Here is a 14,941-nt window from a genome sequence, read left to right on the forward strand (position 1 = left end):
TTTATAAAAAAAAAAAAGACAATACTTTCCAAGAGGATAACATAATTTGAAATGTAATATAATGATTGAATAAAGAAAATATAATAGAACAATAAAATTTAAAAAAATAAACGAAACATACTAACTTTTATTAAAAAAATAATAATGGTAAACTAATAGTAAATAAAGTCAAAAAAAAAATTAGAAAAAGAATATTATTTACATTATATAAAAATAAAATAAAAATCACTCTTCCATACTAAATTAATAAAAAATATTTATAAATATCTATACATGAAATATTTAGATGTCAGATGTTCATATTATATATATACCCGAAAAAAAAAATATTGAATATAATTTAAAAATAAGACAAAAAAGGAATTAAATAAAGTTAAAAGAAATATAAAATAAATGAAATTATTAAAGTGCAATTTTTTTTTTTTTTTTTTAGTTATGTTTAGTATTTTATATTTTTGTATTTTTTAGTTATTTTGTTATTTTTTAATTTCATTATATGTTGTTTTTAAAAATTTGATATTTTTAACCTGCTTTAAATTAATTTTAAAATTTATTATTGTTTTTAATTTATTTAATACTTATAATTTTTATCTGTGTATTATTTTTATTTTTTTTTTCCTTTTAATTATTTTTTATATATATTTTCATTATTCTTTTTTATTTTCAAAATATCTAAATAATAAATTAAGAATTAGCTGTTTTATAATATTTGGCATATATAAAATTTTAAAAGTATGAAAAAAAAAACTGAAATATTTGTAATTGTATTATTATATGTATATATATATATATATATAATATATTTTTTAAAAAAGTCTATATAAAACTTTTAAAATTTTTTTTATCATAAAAACTAATAAAATATGTAGTTAAACGAATGATAATGTATTAACATCTACAAGAATATTTTATCAGTTAGATAATAAAAATTATTTTTTAAATTAAAAACTTTAAAAAATAATTTAGATATTTTATTGAACATTTATAACTAAATGCATCATTATTTTATGTATACAAACTAATGACTTTAATTTTTTTATGAATATGATGTTTTATATTTATTATATATATTGTGTTAAAAGCATCTTCATTTATTTAATTTATTATATGGTTTTCTTTGAATGTTCATTTTTAGTTAATATTAGTATAATTTTTAATTTAGAAACATCTTTAAGTTTCTCAAAAAACTTATATTTATATATTAATAAAAGTTTTTATTTTTTTGAATAGCATTTTAAAGTAGAAGTTTGAAGTGATATTTTATATTTTTATTTTTATCTTTTTCATAACCTTTTAAAAAGGTTTTCTTTTTATGTAGATTGATATATAATATACTTATTCTGTTTTATTTCTTATCTTTATTAATTTTCTTTTTTTTTTATATATGTTATTTATGTTTTATTTTTTTTATTTAAATATGCTTTATATATTAATCATAATACGCTAGTCTTGTTTTGATGGAGGCATATAGTTTTACTGCAAGATATAATATTACTTCTTGTATATCTATAAAGAAAAAAAAAATTAAATTACTATTTCACTATAATTTATATGATTGATATATTTGAATAAAGTATAATAAAAATGAATGTAATTATTATGAATATAAAAGAATTCAAAATTTTCTTTTTTTATAATAAAAAGATAATTTGTAATTTTAAAAAAATTAGTAGATGTGTAATTAGGTTAAGGTAATATTTTATTATTTTGTATAGTATTTAAATGTATTCTATACATTTCTTATAATAATTGAATTAAAATTAAATAAGCATTTAACATTTCTTCTTATCAAAGGGTTGCTTAAACAAATAAAGTTATTATATACTCAATTAAAAAAATATTGTAAGTAGAAATTATTTAATTTTTTCAAATTATTTAAAAATAAAAGCAAAGAAAATATATATATATTTTATTAACAAAATGCATGCAAGAATATGCTAAAGTAATTATTTTTTCTTTATTATTTCTATTTATAAAAAGTATTTCCGATAATACAACAAAATAGTAATTTAAATTAATAATTAAATTATAGTTATTTATAAAATAATCCTTAAATTTTTTCCAAACGACAGTTACAGGATTTGAACCTGTGCGGGTAGAACCCAGTTGATTTCGAGTCAACCTCCTTAACCACTCGGACAAACTGTCATAATTGATTATTAGATCAAAAGAATATAAAAAAAAAATAAAAAATAAATTTATATAAATTTAAGTCTAACAACCATATATTATATATATATGTGATTATTAGAATTTTTTATTTAAAACTTTTTTTCACATAATTTGAGAATATACTTAAAAATTTAATAGTTCCAATATGTATAATAATAATATTTCTCAAAAATTTTTAAAAGTTAAAATTATTTAATAAAAAATAATAAAAGTTGAATTGTATTTTATATTTTTGAATAAAAGATAATTAAAATATATAGTTATGAAAATAATTTTTGAAAAAGAAATTACATTTAAAATGTTATCTGATAATAAGTACTTTGTATGGAAATATTTTTTATTTTGAATAGAAATTCTTAATATGTTTCATTTTTTTTTCTTTATTAATAAGTATACAATATTTTCTTTTCTTTTTTTATTTATTTCTCATAATATTTCTTATAGTATTATAAAATAGAAATGTAGTATGAATAAAATTAAAGAATCTTATTATTAATAAAATTTGTAGATTAGCAAAATTTTTTCTTTTAAAAATATTTCCACGAATAAATATGAAAAAATAAAAAAAAAAGCTATCATACATATATATTAACATGATAATAGGGTAATTACACTTAAATAATTTACAAATAAAACTTTTTTTCAAAATTTTTTTTTAAAAAGTTTATCTTATTTTTATATTAAATGAATAAAAATGTACTTTTAAAAAATGTACTTTTAAAAAATGTATTTTTAAAATAAAAAACACTTATAAATAAGTTTTATCTCTAATAGTTTATTCATTTCATAAAATTATAATTTACATGAATAAAAGCATGTAGAAATAAGTATGTTGAAAATTTTTTACGTTATTTCACATTTTTTTAAATAATATTATGTATATATATATATATATATATATATATGAATAAATATTAAAAATGTCTTTTTTTTAATTTATCTTATGGTTAATAAAATATTAATAATAGTGTATGTATTATTATATATACAAAGTTATGAAGAATTTAAAAATATATTTCTTTTAAATTTTTGTTAAAAGAAAAAAAAAAAAAAAATGAAAGTGTGCCTAATGGTGCTATACGTATGATTTAGATTTAAAGTTTGCATATAAAAATATTTATGTTGTGTATATATTTCAAATAAGTTGTATATTATAAACAAAATTTTTGTTGTTAAAAAAAAAAATACTATATTTGTATTTGTATTTATATATTTTTTTTTTTTTTTTTTTATTTCTTCTTTTGCAAACAATTAATATATTATTATTAGAATTTAATTATAATGATTAATAATAGAAAAAAAAAAAAAAATGTTTGATGTTAGTTCGTTAATATTTTTTGGGAATTGTAATTCTGCAAAAAAGTCAATTTCAGGTAATCTTTATATGTATAGATTAAAAAAAAAAAAAAATTTTAAAGAATATCCTTATTCATGTTTTGAAAATAATAGAATAAATGACATTCATAATGATTCTACTATTTCTAAAGAAGGGTATAATATAAATAATAAATGGGTAAAATATTTTTGCTTCATTAAAGCTAATTTTTTTTATGTATATAAGTTAAAAGGAGACTATAGACCAGATACTATTTTTTTATTAGAAGGATGTCAAATCAAAATTATTAATTATTATGTAGCTCTTAAAAATAAAGTAATTCCTTAAAGAATATAAATTATTCTAATATAAATTATTCTAATATTAATTATTCTAATATTAATTATTCTAATATTAATTATTCTAATATTAATTATTCTAATATAAATTATTCTAATATTAATTATATATTTTTACTTATTTATTTTTCTTTTTTTTTTTTTTAATTGTTTCTCACAAAAAAAAAAAGAAAAAATATTAATAATATAGACTTCTTTTTTTTTAAATTATTAATTCTAAGTTTATGTTTAGATAATTGAAGAAAATGATGAATTTAATTTAAAGAATAATGAAGATATAATACAAATAAAAACACTTGATCATACTGATGGTCAAACATATTTATTCTATGTAAATGATAAAGGGGTTCTAAAAAAATGGTTTAATACTTTGAACAATTCTAATTTCTCTAGTATTAATAATAATATTAAAATAATAAAAGAAGAAAATGAAGAAGTAAAAAATAATATAGATAATATTAAAAAACTAAATGATATAGAAATAAAAAATAAGGAAATAGAAATCAGTAATCTGAAAGAGAGAATAAACTCCTTGAAGGTATATTTAAAAAATTAAATAAAAGAAAAAGTAATATTTTTTTGGAATTAATAAAAAAAAAAAAAAAAAAAAAAAACATTTATATATATATATATATATATATATATATATATATATGTTGGTAATAACTATGTATGAAATTTAATAAAATCAGGCAACTATAGAGAATATTAGAACAAAGAATAAACGTTTACAAATAGCATCTGAGGTAAATATCAAAAGTGCAGATGAATTTCTTCAAAAAAAAATAACTGAAATGGAATTTATACACAATGAATTAGGTTTAAAAATGGAAGGTATTAAAATTAAAATCATAAATAAAAATATAACAATATATATATATATAATTATAATTTATATAAAGTATAATTATAATTTAACTTTTAAATAATTGTAAAACATTTAAAATTTTAAATTTATACAGAAAATAATAAATTAAAAGAAACAATAATAATGATAACTGATGAATCTGAAAAAAAATTAAAATTAATAAATGATTTAAAAAATGAAAAGAAAACATTAGAAAAAAAATTAAACGAAATAATGGCAACTTATGAAGAGGCTTGTAATAACCCCGAAAAATTAACTTTAATTAATTATAATACCAATGAAAGATATCAAAAAATAGTATTAAATAATAAGAATTTAAAACAAGAAATAATTAAATTGAATGAAAGATTTTATAACCTAGAAGACAGATATAGAGAAAAAATTAAAACAATAAAAGAAATAGTTGAAATTGGAGATATTTTTGATTATTTACATAAATTAATTGTTTTATGCCAAACTAAAATAAAATTTTATGAACAGTCTTACAAATATAATGAAGAACAACAAAAAGAAATAATGAATTCTATTGAATATCTGATAAAGGAAACAAAATTATCAGAGGCAAATGCAAGGGTTTGCTATATAACACATAGATCAAAAATATTGGAAGAAAGATTAAGTTATTATATAAACCATACATGGCCATCTGATTATTTTTATTTTGCTTGTACTACATTAAGAAGATTAGGTTGGGTATTTGGAGAAATAGAAGTTTTAAATCCAGTTATTGGTGATAATAAAGAAGTTTATCCTTTATATTCATATATAGATGATATGAACGTAATACCAATGCGTGAGCAAATTTACTTTAATGAAGGTATGGAAGGAAGAGGAAACTTCAATATTGTTAATGATGTAGACATTTATTCCATGCCTGTTAAAATGTGCCCATATGAAGAAAAGATATTAAGCGATAATAAGTATAATTATATAAAAATAAAATTAACTGATCTTAAAAATGATTTTAATATTCTTAAAAAAAAAACAAAACCTCAAAATAGAAGTATGATTTCTAACTTGCAATGGGATGAAATAAAAAAAAATGCATACGATAGATTAGAAAAAAACATGATAATTCTTGACAAACAAATTTCTACAGAAAAAAAAAAAATCTGAAGAAATAAATGAAATATGAAATTATATAAACTCCAATAATATTAAAAATTTATTATTTTTTCTAGTTATTGTAATAAGAGGAAAATTTTTGTATTCAAATATATATACATTTCCATTTTTAAGAAATATTATTTTTTATAAAATTAGAATTTTTTTCAGGTTCTCCTATTTTTTATTTTTATGTTTTCTCTCATATAGCATTTGGTTTATTAATATTCTTTTACAAATTACATGTATTTACATATATATTTATAAAGGCACATATTTTCTCGTAAAATATTGTGGTAATTATTTTTAAAAATAGAAAGGTTTCTTGTTATGTAAAAATATAATCAATGATAATACTTTAGCTTGAAATAATAATTTAAATATGTTTTAATACATGTTAATAAAACACAAATGGATTAATTATAAGAATAAAATAAATAATAAAGTAATTCAAATCTACAAAAAAATCATTCCAGAAAAAAAAAAAAAAAAAAAAAATTTTAAATAAAAAATTTTTTAGAATTACAGTAAAATAAAAGAAAAAGAAAAAAAAATTAAAAAAAAAAAAAAAATAATTTATATAATACAAAATATATATATATTGACAAAAAATTAAAATGTAAAAATCAAAGCACAAAATTAAAATATTAATAAAAAAAATTCCTATAAATCCCAAATAGTAAAAGTTTCATAAATATAATAACGGAGAAAAAAAAAAAAAAAAAAAGAAAAAAAAATTAAAATATCTAATTTGAGAAAATAAATAAAAAACACGGAAAATAAGAATTCTCAATGAAAACTCATTTATGAAAAAAAAAAAAGAAAATATTAAAAATTATTATATTGAAAACATTCTTTTAATTCATATTAGTTATAAAAATAAAAAATATATAAACCTAATAACAAATTTTATATATATATATATATATATTTATCACGTTTTTCCTCCAGTCATCATTTTATAGAATTCATCATAATCAATGAATCCATCATTATTAGAATCAACTTCTTTTATTAAATTTTCAATAATTTCTTTACTAAAAGAAATTTGAACAGCACTAAAAGACAAAATTTTATATAATTCATCTTTTGTAATTATTCCATCTCCATCTAAATCAAATACATTAAAAGCATTTCTACAAATTACATCTTGTTGAAATATACTATGATCTAAGCATGCAGCTAAAAATTCTGTATAATCAATTAATCCATTTCCATCAGTATCTAGTTGTTTCAATAAAAAGTATAATTCTCTATCTAATTCGCTATCATTCACTTTTAGACAATGAAATATTTCAGAGATAGTTAATACTCCATCTCCATTATGATCAAATGCTTCAAAAGTTTTTTTTAATTTTCCTATTTCTTTTTCGTTTAATTGATAAGCAATGCAAGTCACAGCTAGTTTTTTAATTTTACACAACTTGTGAAACTCCTTAAATTTTTCTATTAATTTTCTATTTAAACTTTTATTTATAACTATGTTATTACTTTTAAATTTTTTAAACCATTTATGATTTAATACTCCTTCAACATCAATTCTTTCTTTATAATTGTAATGTAAACATTCACGTATTAAATCTTTTGCATCATCGCTAACTCTCGACCAATAATTAGGATCAAAAACAAACTCTCCTTTTTTTACTTTTTTTAATATATCATCATTATTTTTTCCATTAAATGGAGGATAACCACATAATAAAATATACATAATAACCCCACTACTCCATATATCACATTTTTTATCATACTTTCCTCTCAGTATTTCTGGTGCTATATAATAAGGAGTTCCTACAACTGATTTTAAGTTATGATTATTCATGCATTTACTTGCAAAACCCCAATCAATTATTTGGATAGGTGAATCATCAGAATCATTTACGTATAAAATATTTTCTGGTTTTAAATCTCTATGCATAATATTTTTACTGTGACAATAATAGATAGCTGAAAAAACTTGTCTCATAATTTTATATGCTTCATATTCTGAAAAACTTCCATATTTAACAATTTTATCAAATAATTCACCACCATAACATAATTCCAATACTAAATATAATTTTTCATGATCTTCATATACTTCGTATAATTTAATTATATTTGGATGATCCATTTGCTTCATTATTAATATTTCTCTTTTTAATCTTTCTAAATTATGAATTTTTTTTTTTTCAATTATTTTAATAGCTCTTTGTTGACCTGTTTTTTTACTTACTGCTTTTACTACATTTCCATAAGATCCTTTTCCTAATTTATATCTGTCAAATTCATACACATCTGTTAATTCATTATTATTCATCAATATTATTTCTTGAATTATTTGTGATCTATCAAAATAAGGAGATAAATTTAAATGATGAGATAATGGATCTGTATTACTTAAGCTATAGCGATTTTTAAGTTTATTATCTTTAAAAGCTTTACTATCTAAAATAATTTTATTTTTATTATCTTCTATTTTTTTTGATAAACACTTTGTACATAATGTTATGATTGAATAATCTTCATCACTATCAGCCATAGTGCTTTTTGTATTGCTTTTCATTCCTACATTTTTCATATTTACTACCTTTTCTTTTTTATTTTGTCTCAATTCCTTTCTGGTTAATATTTCATCGTCGACTTTTCTCTCTTTCATTTTTTTGCTTTTTTTGTAGATTTACTGTTCTTTTCTTAAATCAAAATAAATTCTTATTCTTTCTAATAATTTAATTGAATTCTTTGAAGAGGTTTTAAAGTTTCTTAAATATTTCTATAAGAAATATGTATATATAAAAATGAAAACTATTGTATTGTATTAATTATACTAGTACATTCAAATATATATAGACACTCATTTAAAATAAAAATTAAAAATAAATATTTTAACATTTTAATGCACTATTAAAATATATTTTTATTTCATTATTTTAATTTATATTGTGAAAAAAAAAATATAAAAAGTTTAATAAAATAATTTATAAAAATTAAAAAATATTCATAACTTATATATGATAATACAATTCTATTCTGTCTAGAATTAATTATTATCGGAAACTAAACGATATGAATAAATTATTTTACGTACTTTTTTACGAACAAAAAAAATTAGAATTATTCATAATTTTTTAACTTTTTATAACGAAAATTAAACATTTCTATTTTTTTTTTAATTAATTTTTTTTATAATTTTAATTTAGATAACACATAAAAAAGAGAAAAATGAATAAACAAATATATGGAACACAATAAAATAAGATAAAAGGAGAAAGAAAATTACTAATATTATATGCTGATGTTAATAGATAAAAAAAAAAAAAAAAAAATTAAAAAAAAGTCTAAGCAAAAAAAAAATTTTTAAATTTTATAAAATTAAAAAGAAAAATACTATGATAGCATAAATGTGTAAGGTTATAAATTAACAAAAAAATCATGTTAATTAAAAGTATGAATCACAATAAAAAAAAAAAAAAAAAATATATTCTACTAGTTTTTCATTCAAAATATAAATTATTCTTGATAAAAAATTAAAATAATAATCAATTTAAATTGATTAGCATTATGAAATACATATATTTTTAATTTTAATTTTTCTACATTATAGAGAAATAAATCAATATTATTTTTTTATTATCACTTTCTAAAATTTGTTGTAGAACAATTTAGACATTTCAAATAATGTTAAGCAAGCATATAAACATTTAATTAAATAAAAAAAAAAAAAAAAAAGATTTAATTATTGTGAATATTATAAATTTTTATTCTTTTATTTTATAAAAATGAAATTTTTTTTTTTTGTAAATCTGCATACTATCTATGGCATAATAATTATTTAATTTTGAAAATGTTTATATATTTTATAGTATATATTTACATTTTAAAAAGGAATGTAATTTATAACATTTAATTAAAAGAAATTCTCTTATAAAGAAAAAAATTTTAATTTATTTAATGAAAAAAAAATGATTTAAAACAATATTATAAAAAAAAGAAGCATATGCATCTACCAAATTTACTTGCATATATATATATATATATTATATATATATATATATATATATTAAATTCTTCTTTTTTAATATTTAATGAAAAAAATATACATAATTAAAAAATTCTAAGAAGTTAAAAGCCATGTATATTTTTCTCTTTTTTATATTTTTTATGTATTAAATAAAATTACACATAATTACTTTTAGCTTCTTTAAAAAAAGTAAAACCACAATTAATTTTAAAATAGTTAAAAAAGTCATATAATAATAATATATATGTTAAAAAAAATTTACAAGAGTTTTAATTATTTTTAATTTAAAAAAAAAAAAAAAATCCTTATAAAAAAAATAGTATTTATTTTATAAAGATAACAAAATTATATTATTATACATTAATTCATAGAAATGAAAAATGAAAATTAATGTTCATATTTTGTTTTTATTATTTATTTGATTAAATCCTGTTACACGAATATAATTTTTTTTTTTTTTTTTTTTTTTTTTTTTTGGATTTATTATAGATTGTTGTTAATATTTAGATCAATCTGCACACAAGAACAATACATTTTTTTTTTTTTTTTAACAACTCTCATATTTTTCTGTTTTGTAAAAATAAAAAAAAAAAAATAAATAAATGATATATTAACGTGCGTAATAATGTATAATTTTTATTTTATTTTTTTTAGTGCTTTTTTGTAAAATTTTGCATGTAAGAATAGTAAATACAAAGAGTTTATAAAGCAAAAAAACAAAAAATGGCTTAAATAAACTTTGAAAAAATAATATATCATGAATGTAGAAAAAAGTAAAAATATGAAAGAAAAACAAGAAAAAAGGAATTATTTATTATATTTATATTAATACTTGTAACCATTGAATCTTTTTTAAAAATATTTATATTTCTTTAATTATGCATATATACATTTTAATAAGGTTTAAATTTATAATTCTTTGTAACATAATGAATTTTTCAATTTTATAAAAATTTTATATGAACTTTTTTTTCTTTTTTTTTATTAAGGATCATAATACTTATTTTTCTATTTTATTACAACAGAAAACTTGATTCATAAAATGACAATATATTTTACATTTAAATTAAACATTATTGTATATATAAGTAAAAAATAGCTGTTCTCAAAAAAATTATTTTTTTTTAATTACTTTCAATAGTGCATATATATATTATAATATATTATTTTTTTCCTATTTATTCGAACATATTTTATAAAAAAAACATTAATACAAAATGAATCTAAAACCATATAACTTTATTTGAAGTTTTGTGTTAATAAAAAATTGATTAATTACTAAATTATTCTTTCTATTTATATATAGAAACGGCTAAATAATTAGAAAAAATATATAAATTAGAAATAATTCTATCTCACCAAAGTTTATAAGGATTTACCTCATAATTTTTTAATCATCAGAATAATTCTATTTTATATTTCCTTAAAATTTAATTATTTTTAATATTTAAGCAAATATGATTGAAAAATCGTCAAATGAATAATAGAATGTTAATATAAAAATTATTTACATATGTTCTTTTTTAATAAAATATTCAAATTCCACTTGATATGTTAAAATTGTAAATAAATAAAACGTTTATTATTTTAATTAATATCATTTTTTTTTTTTTTTTTTTATTCTTTTGGATATACATCAAAAATCTTCTTTTGGCATAAATAAAGTAAATATTAAATAAAAAGAAAAAAAAAAATTTTTTTGCAATTTATTTAAAAAAAAGAGAATGTTGTATGCATAACATTTTAATGTACCATTTCAAATTTTTTTTAAAGTATTTTAGGCACATTTATTTAATGTGCTTAATTTAAATGAGGAAATTACTCCATTTTATTAATTTATTTTAATTCTTTTATTTTTTTTTTTAATTTTAATAATCTATGAATTTATAGAGTATTCATTTATATAATAGTTAAAATTTTAAGTTTAAACTGATATTATAATTTACAAAAAATATTTAAATCATATTATTTTTTTTTTTTTTTTTTAAAGTATTAGAGCAAAAATGTCATAAATTTATATATAAATTATTTATATGTTATATTTTTTAAATATCAAACTATGTTTTCAATAAAAAAATATTTGCAATTTTATTATTAATTATACAATATTTGAAATAATCAGAGGTTCAATATTGATATAAATAATCGTAAATGGTGTATTTAAATTATTTTTTTTCAATTAAGAACATAATGCATAAAAAATAAACAAAGAAAAAAAATAATATATAGCTAAATAAAAAATAGAATTCTCATAAAATTTTATAATTAAAAAATAAAATTTTAACTTTTCATTAGTTTATTTAAATGCAACATATAAATAAAGTGCATATTTAAGAATAAAAAAAAAATAAAAAGATAAAATTTTTTCTTTTTTTAATATTAGTAAAATACATTGAAATATGTTAATATATAAATATATTTTATTTTTTTTGAAATGAATAATTATTCGGAAAACGATTCGGATTCTACTGTTGAAGAAACATTGGTGATGCTAAATTTTCCACAATTAAATAATGATGAAAATAAATTAAAAAATTTAAATATTTTTCGTAAGAAGAAAAGTGAACATCCTGAAAAAATACCAAATTCAAATAACTTACCAAACCAGTATACAATTAATGATATAAATGGAATCGAAATTGATTTAACTAAAGATAATAATAATAATACAGAAGAAACTTTGAATAATGATATTATACTTAATAAAAACGACAATAACGTAAATTGTAATAGTTATGATATTCAAGAAAATAATAAACAATGTAATAATAGAGAGGTTCAATATAAAATGAATGAAAATGTTATAAATTCTGATTCTTATATGGTTAATGAAACTAATAAAGAATTAGTGGATAACGATAAATGCACTCTTAAAAAAAGTGAAAGCTGTTTAGATAATAATATTATAGATAATATACCATTTGAAGTTAATAGTATAACTTTAAAAAATATATTCACTGAAAACCCTCAATGTGTAATAAATGATAAATATAAATTTAAAGGTATTCAGACTTCTAGCATTGGAACAAATTTATATTTTAAAGAGCCTGAAAGCTTAAAAAATAAAAATGACTTAAAAAATTATGAGATATCATATGATGATTATAACAGAAATATAAAAAATGAAAATAAAATGACTAGAGATGATTTTACAATTTACGAAGGTTATTCTACAAAAATAATTTCTTTCAAAATAGATTATTAATATAATATATTTTTTTATTTTATTTAAAATTAAGCACTATTATGATAAAGCTTTTTTTTAGGACACAAATATATATATAATTACATTTTTATCTTTTTCTATTAATTTTTGTATATTTTTTAAATTTGAAAGAAAATTATCAAAAGACTTGAAGATACACAAAGCATTAATAATATAAATTAAAATTATTATATTTTCTTTTTTTTTTTTTTAAGAAAATTTATTGAAATTTTTTTTAGCATATAAAAAATAAATATTTTTGAAGTAATGAACTTATTAAAAAAACAAAAAATTTTTATTAATATAAAATAACTGTGTGTATGCGAAAACAATACTTTTTCTTAAATTTATATTTGAGATGTACAAGAATATATACTTTTTTCTTTGTTTCATTCTTAATAAATTTTTTTTTGTTGTTCTTGTTTTAGTTTTAACATATATATATTTATTTATTTAAATTGATTTTACTGTATTTATTTCATTTTTTTTTTTTTTTTCTTTGTATGATACATGTGAGATACAATATCCTGAATTTTTTTTATTTATTTTATATGCTAAAATATATAAAATTAATCTTTTGTTTTTATAAAATTCTTAAAAACATTTAATAATTTTAATTTAATAATATATTTTATATAAAATTTTTTTTTTTTTATTTTAAAAAAGTAATATTATGAAATTAAATTTTCCAACTTTAAATATCATGGAATAATTTTTTCTTATGAGGGGCCAATTTTATTTTTTTTTTTTTTTTTTTGTTATAATTTATATTATTTATGCCACTAGATATCAATTTTAACATAAATAAGTTTTCAAAATAAATAGTCAATATTCCTTATAAATAAAAAAAAAAAATTCCAATTTTATTTTTAAATTTCTTCGCAAAAATATATGGACAAATATATTTTTTATTAAAAATGTTGACTTTATAATAAAAATTAATTTTAGAGAAAAATTCAAGTAAAATTAATGTGATAAAAAAAATACATATAAATAATAGAAGGAATATAAAATTCTAATGGATATCATCATTTGGTTTATTTTTTTTATTTTTATCTTGGTTAGTTAATTGAAATTACTAACATTTTAAATAGGAATAATTGATAAGCATATTTATGCATATATATATATATATATAAATTATAATTTTGATAATAGAAAAAATTTATTTTAAACAATATAGTAAAAAAAAAAAAAAAAGTAACATATATGGTTCTTAATATAACTACAATATTAATAACAATTATAAATACTAGTATTTAGGAAACAATATAAAAAGTTTTTTTTTATGATTTTCATTTTTTTTTTTTTTATAGTTAATATTTGCATCTTGTTGGATATTTTATAAATATTTTGTGAAAGCTAATGAATCAACTTTATTAATAGAAGTAACTTTTATTTTGTCTTTAAGCACAAGTTTTATCTTAGTTTTATTTATACCTATAGACATTTATCTAGTTTCAAATGGAGTATTATCTAAAAAAAAAAAAATAAATATTAAAAATTTCATGGAATATTTTTATGTATAATATTTTCCCTTTTCTTTTTTACCTTTATTTTTTTTTTTTTTTTTTTGTAGAACTTAGAAATTTCTAATTTTGAAATAAATCAAAAAATTGTATCTAAAATTTATCATTGTTAACATTTATAATTAAAAGAAGAAAAAAAAAATATATATATAATCTAAGTAATTCATTTTACATTTATGGGAATATTATTTTATTTTTTCTTTTATTTAGTTATGTTTTGGATTTTAATATTTCAAGCTTATGTTGTTGTTCCTTTTTCCTATTTTTATTTAAAAAATAAGGGTAATAACTAAAATATTATTATTGTTTCTTTTAAAAAATTGAAATAAGAAAAGACATATAAGAGAATGGCATATTTTTTTTTTTTTTTTTTTTTTTTTTTTTTAAAA

At 16.2% G+C, this 14,941-nt stretch overlaps 4 protein-coding genes and 1 non-coding gene across 5 annotated transcripts in view; 3 read left to right on the forward strand and 2 right to left on the reverse strand.

Moving 5' to 3' along the window:
* Window positions 1–2,066: 2,066 nt before the first annotated feature.
* PGAL8A_00248600 lies at window positions 2,067–2,148 on the reverse strand. The gene has a single exon. It is a non-coding gene; the product is annotated as a tRNA-Ser (tRNA).
* A 1,333-nt stretch (window positions 2,149–3,481) lies between these two features.
* PGAL8A_00248700 (conserved Plasmodium protein, unknown function) lies at window positions 3,482–5,830 on the forward strand (the record flags this gene model as incomplete). Its single annotated transcript, XM_028671227.1, has 4 exons — window positions 3,482–3,823; window positions 4,079–4,384; window positions 4,539–4,680; window positions 4,809–5,830. 4 exons carry the CDS (start codon window positions 3,482–3,484, stop codon window positions 5,828–5,830), a joined length of 1,812 nt encoding a protein of 603 aa, XP_028527900.1.
* A 922-nt stretch (window positions 5,831–6,752) lies between these two features.
* On the reverse strand, window positions 6,753–8,456 carry CDPK5 (calcium dependent protein kinase 5, putative; the record flags this gene model as incomplete). The annotated part of the gene is made up of 1 exon (XM_028671228.1): window positions 6,753–8,456. The coding sequence occupies one exon, from the start codon at window positions 8,454–8,456 to the stop codon at window positions 6,753–6,755; it is 1,704 nt and encodes a 567-aa protein (XP_028527901.1).
* A 3,796-nt stretch (window positions 8,457–12,252) lies between these two features.
* On the forward strand, window positions 12,253–13,023 carry PGAL8A_00248900 (conserved Plasmodium protein, unknown function; the record flags this gene model as incomplete). Its single annotated transcript, XM_028671229.1, has 1 exon — window positions 12,253–13,023. One exon carries the CDS (start codon window positions 12,253–12,255, stop codon window positions 13,021–13,023), a length of 771 nt encoding a protein of 256 aa, XP_028527902.1.
* A 1,018-nt stretch (window positions 13,024–14,041) lies between these two features.
* The window catches only part of PGAL8A_00249000 (conserved Plasmodium membrane protein, unknown function), a gene marked incomplete at both ends in the record, with an annotated part of 4,709 nt that continues 3,809 nt past the window's right edge, over window positions 14,042–14,941 (forward strand). Inside the window, 4 exons of the mRNA XM_028671230.1 lie at window positions 14,042–14,083; window positions 14,340–14,492; window positions 14,603–14,660; window positions 14,763–14,834. Coding sequence (XP_028527903.1) covers window positions 14,042–14,083; window positions 14,340–14,492; window positions 14,603–14,660; window positions 14,763–14,834 — 325 coding nt within the window. The remainder of the gene's footprint in view (window positions 14,084–14,339; window positions 14,493–14,602; window positions 14,661–14,762; window positions 14,835–14,941) is intronic.

This window comes from Plasmodium gallinaceum (genome assembly GCF_900005855.1).
Source record: "Plasmodium gallinaceum strain 8A genome assembly, contig: PGAL8A_v1_76, whole genome shotgun sequence".
Lineage (NCBI taxonomy): Eukaryota > Apicomplexa > Aconoidasida > Haemosporida > Plasmodiidae > Plasmodium > Plasmodium gallinaceum.